Source organism: Penicillium rubens (genome assembly GCF_028828025.1).
Source record: "Penicillium rubens strain IBT 27055 chromosome Unknown utg000001l_segment0_segment0, whole genome shotgun sequence".
Taxonomy (NCBI): domain Eukaryota; kingdom Fungi; phylum Ascomycota; class Eurotiomycetes; order Eurotiales; family Aspergillaceae; genus Penicillium; species Penicillium rubens.
The window spans coordinates 5084582-5099975 of record NW_026890599.1 but is presented as its reverse complement, the minus strand read 5'-3'; the positions used below and the strand labels follow the sequence as shown (position 1 = coordinate 5099975).

The 15394-nt window shown below is 49.6% G+C and overlaps 4 protein-coding genes across 4 annotated transcripts; 3 read left to right on the top strand and 1 right to left on the bottom strand.

The window, feature by feature from the left end:
• Nucleotides 1–339: 339 nt before the first annotated feature.
• Nucleotides 340–2322, top strand: N7525_001984 (uncharacterized protein; the record flags this gene model as incomplete). Its single annotated transcript, XM_061212126.1, has 7 exons — nt 340–480; nt 536–647; nt 774–852; nt 914–1377; nt 1437–1460; nt 1517–1827; nt 1885–2322. The coding sequence occupies 7 exons, from the start codon at nt 340–342 to the stop codon at nt 2320–2322; spliced, it is 1569 nt and encodes a 522-aa protein (XP_061071352.1).
• A 2210-nt stretch (nt 2323–4532) lies between these two features.
• On the top strand, nt 4533–12282 carry N7525_001983 (putative polyketide synthase; the record flags this gene model as incomplete). The annotated part of the gene is made up of 5 exons (XM_061212125.1): nt 4533–5169; nt 5233–5883; nt 5958–8936; nt 8988–11966; nt 12023–12282. 5 exons carry the CDS (start codon nt 4533–4535, stop codon nt 12280–12282), a joined length of 7506 nt encoding a protein of 2501 aa, XP_061071351.1.
• A 709-nt stretch (nt 12283–12991) lies between these two features.
• N7525_001982 (uncharacterized protein) lies at nt 12992–13390 on the top strand (the record flags this gene model as incomplete). The annotated part of the gene is made up of 2 exons (XM_061212124.1): nt 12992–13144; nt 13202–13390. 2 exons carry the CDS (start codon nt 12992–12994, stop codon nt 13388–13390), a joined length of 342 nt encoding a protein of 113 aa, XP_061071350.1.
• A 207-nt stretch (nt 13391–13597) lies between these two features.
• N7525_001981 (uncharacterized protein) lies at nt 13598–15185 on the bottom strand (the record flags this gene model as incomplete). The annotated part of the gene is made up of 4 exons (XM_061212123.1): nt 13598–14421; nt 14532–14698; nt 14751–14809; nt 14862–15185. The coding sequence occupies 4 exons, from the start codon at nt 15183–15185 to the stop codon at nt 13598–13600; spliced, it is 1374 nt and encodes a 457-aa protein (XP_061071349.1).
• Between the last annotated feature and the right edge of the window lie 209 nt (nt 15186–15394).

Here is a 15394-nt window from a genome sequence, read left to right as displayed (position 1 = left end):
TAGTGGTGCCCTAATGCATCGTACTTAGGTCGTTGCCAACCACAACCTTTGCTTGTTGACCAGGGTTCACCAGATATATAAAATATGTTAGCATATTTTTACTACCCTAGTCCCTAGTCTATTATCGTTACAATTATCTACCCCTATGCCTACGTTGCAATTTTCTAATCGGAAACACGGCTACATTCTCGCCCTAGTTGCACCATCGTTGTTTTAGGATTCTCAATTCCCTTATCTACTTCCTGCCTGCTCTTCCTTTATTTCCTTGTACTAGTTTCCCCTCCACCTTCGTTCGCTTGTCCCCCTCACTCACAAGAATTAAATTTCCCATTTTTCACCATGGGGCGCGAGGACGGAATCATGTTGAATGTTCAACACTCCTCGCTGGAGGCCTCCTCCCTGAACGTCCCCTCCCGGAGGGAAGGCACGGCGCAGGACAAACAAGACATGTGGCGTGTCGGGCGAGACCAAGAACTGAATGTACGCAACTCTGCTCATATTTTCTGAGCTCCCAATTCCAAACCATGAATACCAGAAAGACCAAAGAACGAAAGAAATGACACGTCCTGCAGGGGAACTTCAGGTTCCTTTCCGTACTTGGGTTTACAGCGGTGCTTATGTGCACATGGGAAGCAGTTCTCTTGTAAGTCTCCATAATTAAACTTATCGATATATTTATTAGGACAATCAACTTCATTATATTATTGGATCGTGTGCTGACTGTTGACATATTGGATTAGTGGTTCATCTTATATTGACTAACGGTGGCAAAGGGGGTATGATATATACTTATCTGGGAGGCCTGGCAGGGTTCAGTTTCGTGATCTTCTCAATGGCTGAAATGGCTTCCATGTATGCATAGTTCACATGCCTTGGCGATGAGATCGCTAACTCTTATATTCGATTTCTCTAGGGCCCCATTGTCCGGCGGCCAGTACAATTGGGTGTCGGAGTTCGCACCCCCCGGTTCCCAGGCCTTATTGAGTTACCTCACTGGATGGATTTGTGTATTGGGTTGGCACACCGGTATTGCAGGATGCAGCTACACGGTGGCCAACATGATGGTCGGTGCGATTGCCATAAACTACCCTGACACATATACCTATGAGCGTTGGCATGTCACACTGCTTGTCATTGCGGTGGCCATAGTAGCCTTGATGTTTAACACGTTCTTGGCCCAGAAGCTTCCCTTGATCGAAGGTATTATCTTGATTGTGCACTGTTTCGGTTTCTTTGGTATTTTGATCCCACTTTGGGTGTTGTCCCCTAAGGTTCCTGCTTCTGAGGTATTTGGCTCAATCGAGAATCGGGGTGGATGGGATAATAATGGACTGGCGTGTATGGCCGGGCTGGTTGGACCCATCTATGCTTTGATTGGTATGTCCCCGCGTTGGTTAATATTATTTTGCCCATTGCTAACAATATCCCCGGAAAAGGCCCCGACTCAGCGGTTCATATGGGTATGTACCCTGTTATTCCCCAGTCCATGGGGAAAACGACTAAGAAAGTAATACAGCTGAAGAAATCCGAGATGCATCCCGGGTGCTCCCCATGGGCATGGTATGGACACTGATCCTCAACGGGTCCACCGGCTTGGTTATGATAATCACATTTGCGTTTTGTGTGGGCGACATCGATGAAGTAGGATTCCCCTTCATCCAAGTCTTCCTCAACGCCACGGGATCAGTCAGCGCCACGACAGGCATGACAGTAGTGATAATGATCATGCAATTCTGTGCGGCAATCAGCAAAGTTGCTACGACCTCCCGTCAGATCTACTCATTTGCCCGAGACAAGGGTCTTCCTTTCTCCGACTTCTTGGCACAGGTGGGCTCTTCTTTCACGCACCTTCATCCAATGCTCTGACTAAAATGGGGAAAACAGGTCAACCCAACATTCACTGTTCCACTGAATGCTCTTTGCGCCAGTCTCGTTATCGTTTCTCTCCTCTCCTTAATCAACAATGGGTCTTCTGTGGCTTTCAACGCAATCATGTCCCTCGGCACAGCCGCTCTTCTGTCCTCCTACATCATTTCCATCACCTGCGTTCGTCTTCGACGATGGCGCAATCAGCCCCTACCACCGGCACGTTGGAGCATGGGCAAGTTCACCCCAATCTGTGACACGATTTCCATCATGGTTTTGCTGGTGATATGGATCTTTCGTTTCTTCCCCCTAACCAAGAATGTGGACCCGACTACCATGAATTGGAGTGTGGTTATTTTTGGGGGCGTTGTTGTGGTTTCACTAAGTTATTATGTGCTTTATGCCCGGAGAGTGTACAAGGGTCCAGTAACACGGGTAAGGATGATGCAGCAATAAACAAGGGAGACATCACCTGGTAAGCTAGTGGGAGCTGAAAAGTTATATAGCTATTACAGTTAGATCTAGTAACAATAAAGACTTGCAGAATTCTTCATGCTTCAACGATTTGAAGTAAGAATCTACTCCGAAGGATGTGTCTAGATGGGGGTATTCTATTGAGACGCATCATGCACCATTTATTATAGTATTGCACCATTTGTCCCCGAGGCGTAAATTGACCTCGCACTAAGCTTGTCAGAACCCTTAACCGCTTTGCACCTTTCTTCGACTCTCTTTTTTACTTTTCTCACCTTTCAACTGTCTCTCCCACTCAATTTCAGCTTTGGTGAATTCTTATTCTGCTCATTCAACGGCTTCACACAATGGCTGCTGATTCTGATTTCGCCATTCTTCACAACTATCCTGCGAATGTATAATAGCTTTGGCCATTTCAAACTCGCCGACGAGAATCCCGAGGATGGGGACTACTGCTGTTTGAACATGGCAAAGGTCTGCTAGTGAAATCAACTATACTAGCGGAAATCATACATCTTGAACATTTACGAGAAGTGACGCAACGAATAGAGTCCTTCGAGCGAAAGATGAGGAATCTAACGATGATTATTCGAACACTCTGAAAATTGGCCTATGCTGTGGATGGGTAGTAATGGAGACAAAAGCAGCTCACTAGATTGGGCTAGTGCGTATCGAGTCCTCGACAACTTCCTCTTCCTGCAGCCCTGGAGACTATATGGTTATACATAAGAACTCCTTTTCTGTCATCCAACTATAACACGGACAAGGGGAATATATCAAAAGGAAAAAGGACTACCAAAAAAAGTTACGACATGGCCACTTGTGCCGTTCTTGTTGCACAGCGTTCCGTTAACTCCTGCACGCTTCATTAGGCTGCAGCTGGTACGGCTGAAGTCGGACTAAAAGTCGAATATTGTCCGATGCACTAGTGGGGGACCGATGTAATCCCTATCGGATGTCCACACTAATTCGTATACGAGAATTACGGGTAGTGCTTACTGTTGGCGTCTTGTCTCTAATTATATCCAGCCAACCTCACCGAAGGGATTGAGGGACCAATATGACAACCAGCCAGCTTTTTTTTTTTTTTTTTTTTTTTCCCCTGGCAAGAAATGTGGGTTGGTAGTCCTAGCCGCGGTATGTGACACCAATGCAGATGAGAACTAATCCTCCTTGTCATTGGAGCTATAGCACTAATACAGCGGGGATAATATCTATAATATAATACGTCTAACGCAATGAACGACATAGAGTAAGAACATTAAATGCTACCACCAAAAACACTTCATGTAAATCTGATGCTGCAACAATACGTACATGCAGCTACGTACATACATGTATTAGCTACATGTATATATATAGTATTGACTATCAGCCGCACCTGTTTATTCCTGAGAATGTTGATATAACATAATCATCTTTCCAAAAATATCCCAAGTGATGATCACTTATTACGCGCCCGATGGAGGAACGAAGTGGCAGGTCAACCTTAGCCCCACCCTTTGGCTAACAGATGCGCCCATCGACTGGACGAAGGACAGCCCAGCGCATAGGCCCCGTGGAGCTAGGCGTTCGATTCTCTGGGCAAATCTCTTAGTGAGGCTTGGCTTAGTCTTGGTTATGGTTAGGGAACTCATGGACCTGGCAGCTTTTGTGAACATAGTATAAAGCTATTGATACTGCGAGCGTCTATCTGTGTAGGCTTTCCACCTTGAACAATGATTCATGATACAGACAAAGTATTTAGACCTGCTGTACGGAGTATAAACTAATAGACCGGGACATGCCCGGCCCGCCCCGGGGGTCCTACCACGAGTGTGGACCCGGCCAGGGCCATCTCCAATCTTTCCTCTCCACCCTCCTGCGGAGGGAAGACGGCAGAAGATTGGCCAATTGCTGAATATATTTTCTAATACGATACAAAACGCGTGATCCGACAAAGCATCACGATTATTTAGCGCTGACCACCGACGAACGAGACGGTTGTCGGTCCACGTGGCGGGGTACACATGGGAGTCAATGAAGCACAGGGGATTATGCCACACGTCGTGGTGTAGATTATGTAGATTTGACACCGAAGAGAAACCCCTAAAAAAACCACACCCGCTATATATATACATACCCACATGGCTCTTGGTGTTCTTCTTCGTACTTTATGAATCATTATTTTCCAATAATCAAGCATAGATAATATGGCACCCTGTCCGAATGAACCTATCGCTATTATTGGCAGTGGCTGTCGGTTCCCAGGAAATGCGAGTAGTGCCTCTCGTCTCTGGGAGCTGCTGCGAGATCCCCGGGACTGTCTGACTGAGATCCCCAAAGACCGATTCAACTGGGAAGGCTACCACTACGCAAATGGACCACATCATGGTAGCAACATAACCAAGTATAGCCACTTCTTGGAGGAAGATATCCGCAAATTCGACCCCCAATTCTTCAACATCCAGCCAGCAGAGGCAGAGGCGATTGACCCGCAGCAACGATTGCTCCTGGAGACCGTCTATGAGGGACTGGAGTCTGCTGGTCTGACGCTTGAAAGCCTCCAGGGTTCTTCAACAGCCGTGTATGTAGGGCTGATGAGCTGCGACTATACTGATGTGGTGCAGGGTGATATCGACTGCATACCGAAGTATGCGGGCACCGGTCTCTCACGCAGCATTCATTCAAACCGCATCTCCTACTTTTTTGACTGGCACGGGCCGTCTGTGACTATTGACACTGCTTGCTCCTCTAGCATGGTGGCTCTTCATCTCGCTGTGCAGTCGCTCCGAAGTGGAGAGTCATCGGTGGCTGTCGCTTGTGGTGCAAGTTTGATTATCTCACCCCGTATGACCCCTCCGTTTCCTACCGTCTCAAGTCTGGTGGGCTCTAGCTAATTCTGGCTTTTAGCGAACTATCTCATTCTCAGTCACCTGAAAATGATTTGTCCCGACGGCCGTGCGAAGATGTGGGATGCGAGTGCAAATGGATACGCCCGAGGCGAAGGTGTTGGCGCTATTGTGCTAAAAACGTTAAGCGCGGCGATAGCAGACGGCGATCCAATTGACTGTATTGTCCGCGAAACCGGCATCAACCAGGACGGCCGCACGCGCGGTATCACCATGCCCAGCAGCGCAGCCCAGGCTGACCTAATTCGAAAGACATACCAGCGGGCCGGACTGGATGTCTCTAGGCGAGAGGATAGACCTCAATATTTCGAAGCTCATGGGACTGGGACAAAGGCCGGGGATCCTAGGGAGGCTGAGGCGGTGCATAATGCCTTTTTTGGGGGACGGGAGGAGGGCCTTGGCGAGGATGATGCTATCCATATTGGATCTATCAAGACTGTCATCGGCCACACCGAGGGTACTGCTGGTCTTGCGGGCTTGCTCAAAGCGGCTCTAGCGATTAAACACGGCTATATTCCGCCAAACATGCTGTTTGATCACCTGAGCCCCGCGGTAGCACCTTATGCAAAGCATCTTCGCCTAGCTACAGCCCTGACGCCATGGCCCGTCCTCGACAAGAGTGTACCAAGACGGGTAAGTGTTAATAGTTTTGGTTAGTACCAGGCACTGCACAGCAATAGGTCCCCAAAACTTTTGAGACGACTGCTAACCATTACACCATGATAGGCTTTGGCGGTGCAAACGGACACGCGATCTTGGAAAGTTATGAAGACACGAGAGGAGTCCACGCGGAGCCTGGCGAGCAAACGTCAACAGTGACGACGCCATTTGTCTTCTCAGCTCAATCGGAGCGGACCCTCGTGTCAATACTGCAGAACTTTTCCGAGTATCTGAAGTCTGGTACCGATGTAGACCTGCGCAGTCTCGCTTCCACTCTGCAATACAAACGGTCAATCTTCAGCGTGCGAACAGCAATCACGGCACTCAGTACCGACGACCTTCTATCTAAGCTGAGCATCAAGCTGTCAACAACGGAAAACCCGGTCGGTGTCAAGCCATCTCTCAAACGTGATGGACGAATTTTCGGTGTTTTCACAGGACAAGGCGCACAGTGGGCGGGTATGGGCCAGGAGCTGCTCCGAGCCTCCCCCAGAGCTCGTGAGATAGTGCAATCCCTGGATAATTCATTGGCAACCCTTCCACGAGAGAATGACCGTCCATCATGGACAGTTGAAGAAGAGCTCGTGAAATCGCCGGAGAACAGCCGCATTGGGGAACCTGCTATCTCCCAGCCCCTTTGCACCGCCGTCCAAATCTTGCTTGTCGACATGTTACAGAGTGCTGGTATTCGCTTTCATACCGTCGTGGGACACTCGTCCGGTGAAATTGGCGCTGCATACGCGGCCGGCCTCGTCACAGCATCTGATGCCATCCGTATCGCTTACTATCGCGGTGTTTATACGAAGCTCGCAGGTGGAAAAGAGGGACAACGGGGAGCAACTATGGCAGTTGGGCTATCACCAGATGAAGCCCGTGAACTATGCGAAGATCCCGGTTTCCATGGGCGTATTTTGGTGGCTGCGTGTAACTCTTCGACAAGCGTAACTATCTCCGGGGACGATGATGCCATTAACGAGGCGAGGCTACATTTGGATGAGCATAACAAGTTTGCCCGGGTGCTGAAGGTCGATATGGGATATCACTCGCATCATATGCTACCCTGCGCACAACCCTACCTAGACGCATTGCGATCGTGCGATATTCGCCCATTGTCGCCCGAAGGTTCTTCGCCCGTTTGGTTTTCCAGCGTCTATCCGGGCGAAGCAATGTCAGAAGCTTGGGCTGGGATCTCCGGCGAATACTGGGTCGCTAATATGACCCAACCCGTTCTATTTGCTGGAGCACTGGAGGCTGCGCTCACCATGCGAGTAGGGGGATTTGATGTAGGGCTCGAAGTCGGCCCACACCCAGCCCTTCAATCGCCCGTTCTGCAAACAATGCAGGACCTAAGTGAGGCCAAACTGCCATACGGCGGAGTTCTTTCGCGGAGGAAGAACGACCTTACCGTGTTTGCGGAGGCCTTGGGGATGTTGTGGACTTACTGTGGGCCTGGTACAGTCGACTTCGCCGGCTATGACCGGACGTTCTTCTCCAACGCAAGCAAGGTATCTTTTGTACGGGATATACCAACCTATCCTTGGGACCATGAACGATCATACTGGTTCGAGTGTCGTAAGGAAAGGGCAGGGCGCAACCGACCTGGGCCAGTGCATAGTCTACTCGGTGTTCCATACGGCGATGCCACGGATACGGAGGTAGCATGGCGAAATTTCCTTATTCCCAAGGAGATTCCATGGCTCTCCGACCACCGTCTACAGGGTCGGGCGGTGCTTCCCGGTGCGGCATATGTGGTGATGGCGTGCGAGGCGGCATTATTGAAGGCGCAAGCCGAGCAGGTACGGCTTATCGAAGTCTGCGACTTGGCCATTCATCGGGCCATCTCGTTCAGCGATGAGACTACGGGCGCTGAGGTGGTTTTAACCTTGTCGGATATTGAACGGACACTGACACACAGCGGTTCAGGCGATCAAATCTTCAGTGCAAACTGGACAGTGCAATCCCCGACGAACGAGGAGACAGATAAATTGAGTCGGATTGCTAGTGGATCTGTTTCATTGCTCTTAGGACTATCAGAGGCCAGCGTGCTTCCCGGCCGCGCTCTTGATGATGCCCTGCCAAATATGGTTTCTGTCGACGTCGATGAATTCTACAGCACACTCTATGAGCTAGGGTACGGATATACTGGGGCGTTCCGGTCTATTTCCCGACTGGAGCGCAAGATGGGCCACTCGTATGGTTGTTTTCAGCCTCAAATATCGCCCGAGAACTCGATCGTGCATCCTGCATTTTTAGACGTCGCATTTCAGGCCTTGTCTGCGGCCGCTAGCCACCCCGGCGATGGAAGTCTCTGGAGTCTACAAGTACCGACTGGCATTCGCAGCGTCAGAATCAATCCATACCATTTCCACCAGTCTGAAATATTGTCGTTTTATGGGAGTGTTCCCAATTTTTCAGAGGCCGGAAACGTTACCATATACACCGATACAGGGAACGCTTTTGTCCAAATTGAGTCTGTCTCAACGGTACCCTTCACAAAGGCGACTGAAGCGGACGACCGCAACATTTTCTCTGAAGAGGTTTGGGCACCAGCAGACCCTGATGCGAGTTCCGTCATGATAGACTCTCGCGCCACGGCCGACGAAATGGATCGTGCCCGCGCGTGTGAACGAGCGGCCCACTTCTACTTGAAGAATCTCAGGTCTGAGGTATCGGCTATGCATGAGTGCAACGCCGCGTTGTATTACCAACAACTACTTGCATGGGCTAGTCACCTGGTTTCGGAGGTGGCCAGTGGCAAGCGACGACATTGCGAGGCCGACTGGGCAAACGACACGAAGGAAGAGATACAACGGATATTTGACAGATACCCCGACGATATTGACCTACAACTCATCAAATTCATGGGACAAGCTTATCCATCTATCGTTAGAGGAGAGTCAAATCCCATAGAGCATCTCATCAAGGACGATATGCTGGACAAATTGTACGCCGAAGGACTTGGGTTCTCCGTGGCCAACACCTGGGCTGCTCGCCTTATCAAGCAAATCTCCCATCGGTATCCTCAGATGAATATTATTGACATCGGTCAGTTCCGTCCCGTCTTAAGTATTATCATCGTCTAACAATAAACATCAGGGGCCGGCACTGGAGGGACAACTAAGATGATCCTCGACCATCTTGGTTTTGCCTTCAAATCCTACACATACACTGATACCTCAAAAGCTTTCTCCGAAAAGGCCCAGGAGATGTTCAGCGGTTATACTAACAAAATGTTCTTCAAACCCTTCGATATGGAGAAAGAAGCAAACAGCCAGGGGTACGAGGAGCACTCGTATGACGCTGTCGTCGCTTTGAACGTCATTCGCGCTGCCAAGGACATTGGGAAAGCCCTACAAAGTGTCCGTTCCCTGCTGAAGCCAGGTGGGTACTTGGTGCTCCTTGAACTGACAGACCAGGAGCCCAGCCGAATCAGGTTCCTGATGGGCGGTCTCCCTAGCTGGTGGCATAGCCAGGAAGAAAACAAGAAGTGGGCACCAACATTATCAACGGCCCAGTGGCATTCTTTGCTGCAAAAAACAGGGTATTCGGGACTTGACACGGTCGCCATGTCCCAGGATGGACTTGCCAATCCATTTTCAGTTTCAGTCACGCAGGCAGTTGATGACCGTGTTGCCTTCCTTCGACAGCCCCTTTTTTCGAGGACTACACTGGATGCTGAAATGGAAGATCTTCTCATTGTAGGCGGAACAACGCTTGAGACTGCCAGACTGTCGACAGATGTCCAGTGCATGGTTGGCCAGCGTTTCCGCACGATAACAACCATCGAGACACTGGAGGAAGTGAATGACCTCTTCGGAGATAATAACCTACCGACCACAATCCTTGTCCTGACTGAATTGGAGTTCTCCATTTTCAAGGAGATGTCTGCCAGTCGACTAGAGGCCGTGAAGACACTCTTCGCAAATTATCGCAATTTGCTCTGGGTCACCCGTGGCTGCAAGAGCACAGAACCCTACAACAATATGATGGTTGGGCTAGGCCGATCTGCCAGCAATGAGCGAAAGGAACTTCGACTGCAGTTCCTCGACGTCGAAGATGGCTCTGCTACAGAGGCGCTGGACGGTCGGCGTCTGTCTGAAATGCTCTTGCGTCTCCGTGTCACTCAAATTTGGGAACGCGAAGGCACTCTTGACCAGATCCTGTGGACAACTGAGCCTGAATTCTGTACGAGCAAAGACGGTCGTTTGTTGGTTCCACGCATATACCAACAGGAAGCCCAGAACAGCCGATATAACTCCAAGCAACGACAGATATCGTATGAGGTTTCACCGACCACCGACATGGTCTCTATCGCTTACTCGGAGTCGTCATCCGGAGGTTTCAGACTTGTCACGGAAGGTTCCTCCAGCATTAATTCGTCGTCAGAGCACTCTGTATCTATATGCGTGTTGTACTCTTGTCTCTCGGCGCTCAGGCTAGTGGGTGGGCAGTATCTCTTCCCTATCATCGGCAGGTGTATGGATACCAATGAGACTGTCTTTGCTCTTTCAACGTCAAATTCGTCGCTTGTTGTTGTTCCACAGGAGTACGTTGTCTCCGTCACGGTGGTATCTGGACAAGAAAAATCCCTACTGCTTCGACTAGTCTGGGAGCTAATTGCCCACACCGTCCTCTCGACCGCCACCAAAGGTGAAACAATATTGACTCTGGGAGTTGAAACAGAGCTTCTCGAGATCTTACGGTCTCGCGCCGATAAGGAGGGCATATGCGTATTCACCGTCACCGATGACCTGCGGTTGAAGGAAGATGCCCTGTCCATTTTCATTCACCCTCTGGAATTCAAGAATGTGCTGAGGGCCAAAATACCCTCTAACATATCAGCATTCCTGAATCTATCCTCCTCGGGACCCACTCAGGATAACTTGCATAAGCGTTTGACCTCCGCTCTTCCGAACTTCTGCCAAGTTCACACTGCAACTACCTTGTTGTCACAGACCTCCTTCTCTAGGCCCTGTCTTCAGGGTGCGTCACTGCACGATCTGCTTACAGGGGTACCACCTGACGCGTATCAAGCACTTTCCGGACCTCACGTGGACAGGCTCACGCGCACCGCCAGACAAGTTCCCCATCTTAGCCCGGAAGACAAAGAAGCATTTACAATCGTCGACTGGGGTGCTGATGATACTGTCCCCGTCGATGTTTCACCTGTGGACCATGGAATCTCGTTCCCCGCAGACAAGACGTATCTCCTTGTTGGGCTGACCGGAGATCTCGGACAGTCGCTGTGCGAATGGTTCGTCCAGAACGGAGCCAGACATCTTGTTTTGACCAGTCGGAATCCCAAAGTTGGGCAGAAATGGCTTGATATTATGAAGGCTGCAGGTGCAACCATCAAGGTCTGTGCAACGGATGTCACAAACAAGGCATCAGTACGGGCCGTCTACGAGGAGATCTGTCAGTCCTTCCCACCCATTGCAGGTGTGGCAAATGCGGCCATGGTCATGCAAGATATCATGTTGTCGAACATGGAGCTTGACGATCTACTGACCGTAATGAAGCCCAAGGTGGACGGTAGTCGGTACCTTCACGAGGTGTTTGGCGACAATCATCCACTCCACTTCTTTATTCTGTTTTCATCGCTTAGCTTGGTGGTTGGTAGCAGTGGACAGAGCAACTACGCTGCGGCCAATGGCTATATGGCCTCCTTGGTGGGTCAGAGAAGAGCTCAAGGCCTGGCCGGGTCAGTCATGCATATTGGCGCCATTATTGGAGCCGGATACATCACGCGCACTGGCCAGCTCAAATCTGGAGCTTTGAACGCATTGGGAGCCTACCCTCTCTCGGTCGCGGACTTCCATCAGCTCTTTGGGGAAGCTGTGCTAGCTAGTCCTCCTCACTCGGGGCGCAAGCCAGACATTATTACTGGCCTCCGGGCGATCAACCCAGAGATCGATGATCGAGTGCTCTGGCGATCAAACCCCAAGTTCTGCCACTTATGGAAGGTTGAAGAAGAAGAGATGGAGACCAGTGGTGGTGCAAAACGATCCATAGTGCCTGTCAAGGTGCAGCTGGCCGAGGCGACAAGCAAAGCACAGGCCAGGAAAATCATCCAAGGTATGCGATCAAGCGACCCTCCTTCACCTTCCTACATCTAACTTGAATGCATATAGAATGCTTCTCTGCCCGCTTGGTTGTTCTGTTGCAACTCAATCCAGGTGATATGGACGACAATGTCGCTATTGTTAAGCTCGGAGTGGATTCTCTTGTTGCGGTCGAGGCGCGATCTTGGTTTATAAAGCAATTGAACGTCGATATCTCCGTTCTGCGTATTCTGAGTGGTGCGTGTGTTGTTGACCTTGTGGAGGATACGCTAGGACTCATGGGACCGGAGCTGCTTCCTAAGGTCAAGGCCGACGGACAACCGGCCTAGTCGGGATACCGCCTACATTAGATACAAACATGTATGTAGTATATATGAATAGTTAGCCTCTTTATACAGCATTTTTGGTAGGCTTTTTAGTGGTCTTTTTAGTGGTCTTTTTAGTGGTCTTTTTAGTGGTCTTTTTAGTGGTCTTTTTAGTGGTCTTTTTAGTGGCTTTTCTATAAATACTCTTATGTCTTTCCTTATATGTATTTCTTTCATAGATATTTGATAAGAAATTAGCTGTCACAACATACATATGCCACATAATTTCATATCCAACCTTGTCGTACGATAGAGGTCAGTTAGGGCTTGGTTGCCGCCAGGTGAGAATGAATCGAGGGCCGCTTTAGCATCGCGCGACTCGGGTGAGTAGGGTGAGTGCGTAATAAACGGGGGTATCGACTGCCCGCGCGCTCTCCCCTCCCCCTTCTTCGTCTCACCCCCTGGCCCCGAAGCTCAGGCCACTGTTAACACCGTCCAGCAATCTGGCCGTGTTGCCCGGGGCCTTGGGCGCTGGGTCAAGAGCCAATTCGGGTGGGAGTGGGCCCCTCTGGCACCAAGGCGTTCCTCTGGGCGTTTCACCAGTTTTGCTTCTCTCCGAGAACCTCAGCGAGGTGAGACAGTCATCTGAGCTCAGTTCGTCCTCACGACGCCATCACGACGCCCTCATACCACTAGGTATCTTGCATCTAGGCACACAAAATCTTCCTCTGCCATGTCGTTGGCATCAACTGAGTCTTGTCCGAAATCTGACCTCTTTTCGACCGCCACAAAAGCTGAGATCAAACGGCTCGCTGGAGATTCCTGCTGGGTGTGTCAGTCTACAGACCCTCAGATCTGCGATGTAATCGGGAAAGAAGACAAGCAGGTGCGTGATACTATTGTTGCTGGTTCGAATGGAATATGGCTAACCATGTTTGGATAGGTGGAACCTGAAAGCAAGAGGGTTAAACAGGATCCGACTAGGATGGATAAGCCCGAGGACACAGATGGCAACAGCTTCGACCACCAGCAGAACCGCGCCCGGGCTTTCAAATACGAGTGGGTTTTAGGACCCGATCTAACCATACAAGAAGCCATTTGTCGCTATGCTCCTGGATTTACTCATCATTGACGGCTTTACCAGTTCACTGCTATGCTCGAATAGCTTTGTATTCCCCAGAGCAGACTTCAATTCTACCAAGCCCTGTATAAGCTACGGCTGTTTCATCGTTCTCTCTATATAACTAGTAACTATATTGCCTGCGAAGAAAACCCCGGGTCTCGATATTTCCAAATATGGTTTGAATCACTGTGCTGACTGTGCTGTACCACTTACTTCTTAAGTGGGCCCAGAGCTCTCTTCGTCCAGCCTGGTCGAAGCATTGGACGCGTCGTATCCGTACCTAACCAGTTGCGTGTTTTGTCTTCCCCACCAAAGCATACCAAGTTGAACAAATATAGACGAGAAGATAAAGCCAGTCGCAAGAGGGAATCCAATTGGATAACGAGGTGAGTCACTCGTCCTCCAAACGCGGATCGGAATTGTGGCATGGCCAATGTATACAATTGTCACCGTCAGCGCAACAATGATAGACCGCGCTTCCGGTTCCTTTTTGAGGAGTTCAGCCATCCATGCCAAAAGTGATGGACTCCCTGCATTTGTCGCATATGTAAGGAAATAAAAGGTGATGATGACCCTCCAATCTGAGGGCCAGGCACTCAAGACACTAAGCACAATGCCGAGCAAAAACGCCGGCGCAACACTGATCTGCCAGCGCCAGTGCTTCCAATCAGATAGTGCATTTAGGCCCAAATTGATGAGGATCTGGAGAGCATAGCCGCCCATAGGAATCGCGTTGACTTGGTATGTACTGAAACGTAGGTTTCCTGACGAGTCTTCCAGCGCTTTGAGATAAAGAGTGAAATAAGAATTGGCTCGGTTGGCCCAGGCTTGCAAGGCAAAAGCAGCCGAGAAGAAATATGTCACAGGGTGGAAGGTGAGTTTCCGCAGCTTCTGGACTACAACCTTGGTAGAAATCATGTTTGAGGTATTGGCGCCAAAGTCAGCCATACGCTTTCGTGCAAGGCGTCTCTCCGTATCCGTAAGCCAGATAGCGCGAGTGAGAACTGGTGAGTCTGGGATGATACCGAGGCCGAGCAGTCCTTGCCCAATAGTTATTGTACCCGAGACAATGAATAGCCATTGCCATCCGGCGATACCACGCCATTCATGTTGGTGTAAAGGGTGGCTTGAAGCGCGCTTAAGAACATACCACCTGCCGCGTCTGATACGTTGAAGAAGGCTATTCTTTTCGCTAGCTCCGCTGGTGTGTACCAGTTGAAGATCATAGATACAGCAGTAGGCCAGAAGACCGCAGAAAATAATCCGAGTAGGATACGCAATGCGTATATTGTTTGAGCGTTTGGTGCCTGGGCAATACTGTTCAAAGTCATCAGTATATGTTGAATAGAGTAATTTAGCTTCTACTTACCAGGTGACCAGGATTCCCCATGATATCTCACAGAATGGAAGAAAAATAGAAGGGCGAACCTTGGAAAACTGTTAGTTGAGTATAATTTGTCGACCTTCCAAGACTACTCACCTTAGTCTGGATAAGTTGACCTGGAATCAAACCGATGGCATATCCAACAGAGAAGAGCGTATTGAAGTTGATCAATTCATTTCCATACAAGTTCAAAGATTCCTTCATGCCCGAAACATAAGCTTGAGCAGTCGCACTTTGATCCATTTCTTTCAAAATCCCAGCAATAAAAGTCCACGTCAACAACAAGCAGTCCAGCTTGAAAACCAAAACACGTTGCGGGTTGCGAAAGTAGGGCACATAGCGCGCCAATACCTTGAACAACCCTGTCTGAGGAGGTTGATCCTCAAACCCTGTGGGCTCACCTTTGGACAAATGTTCCATCTTTCTTTTCTTTTCCCTAGCAAGTCGCATAGGCTCTTCCTTAAATAATTGAAAGTACTTTTCCGACAATATCTTCTCGCGTGCATCATCCTGAGGGGCAATCACGAAATTTACTTGGTACAGTGCGAACTTTCTATATTCCCCTGATCGTCAAGTTAGGTGTGAGATGTTGCGATGCTTGCTATTTTGAACAGGCATTATGCTACATA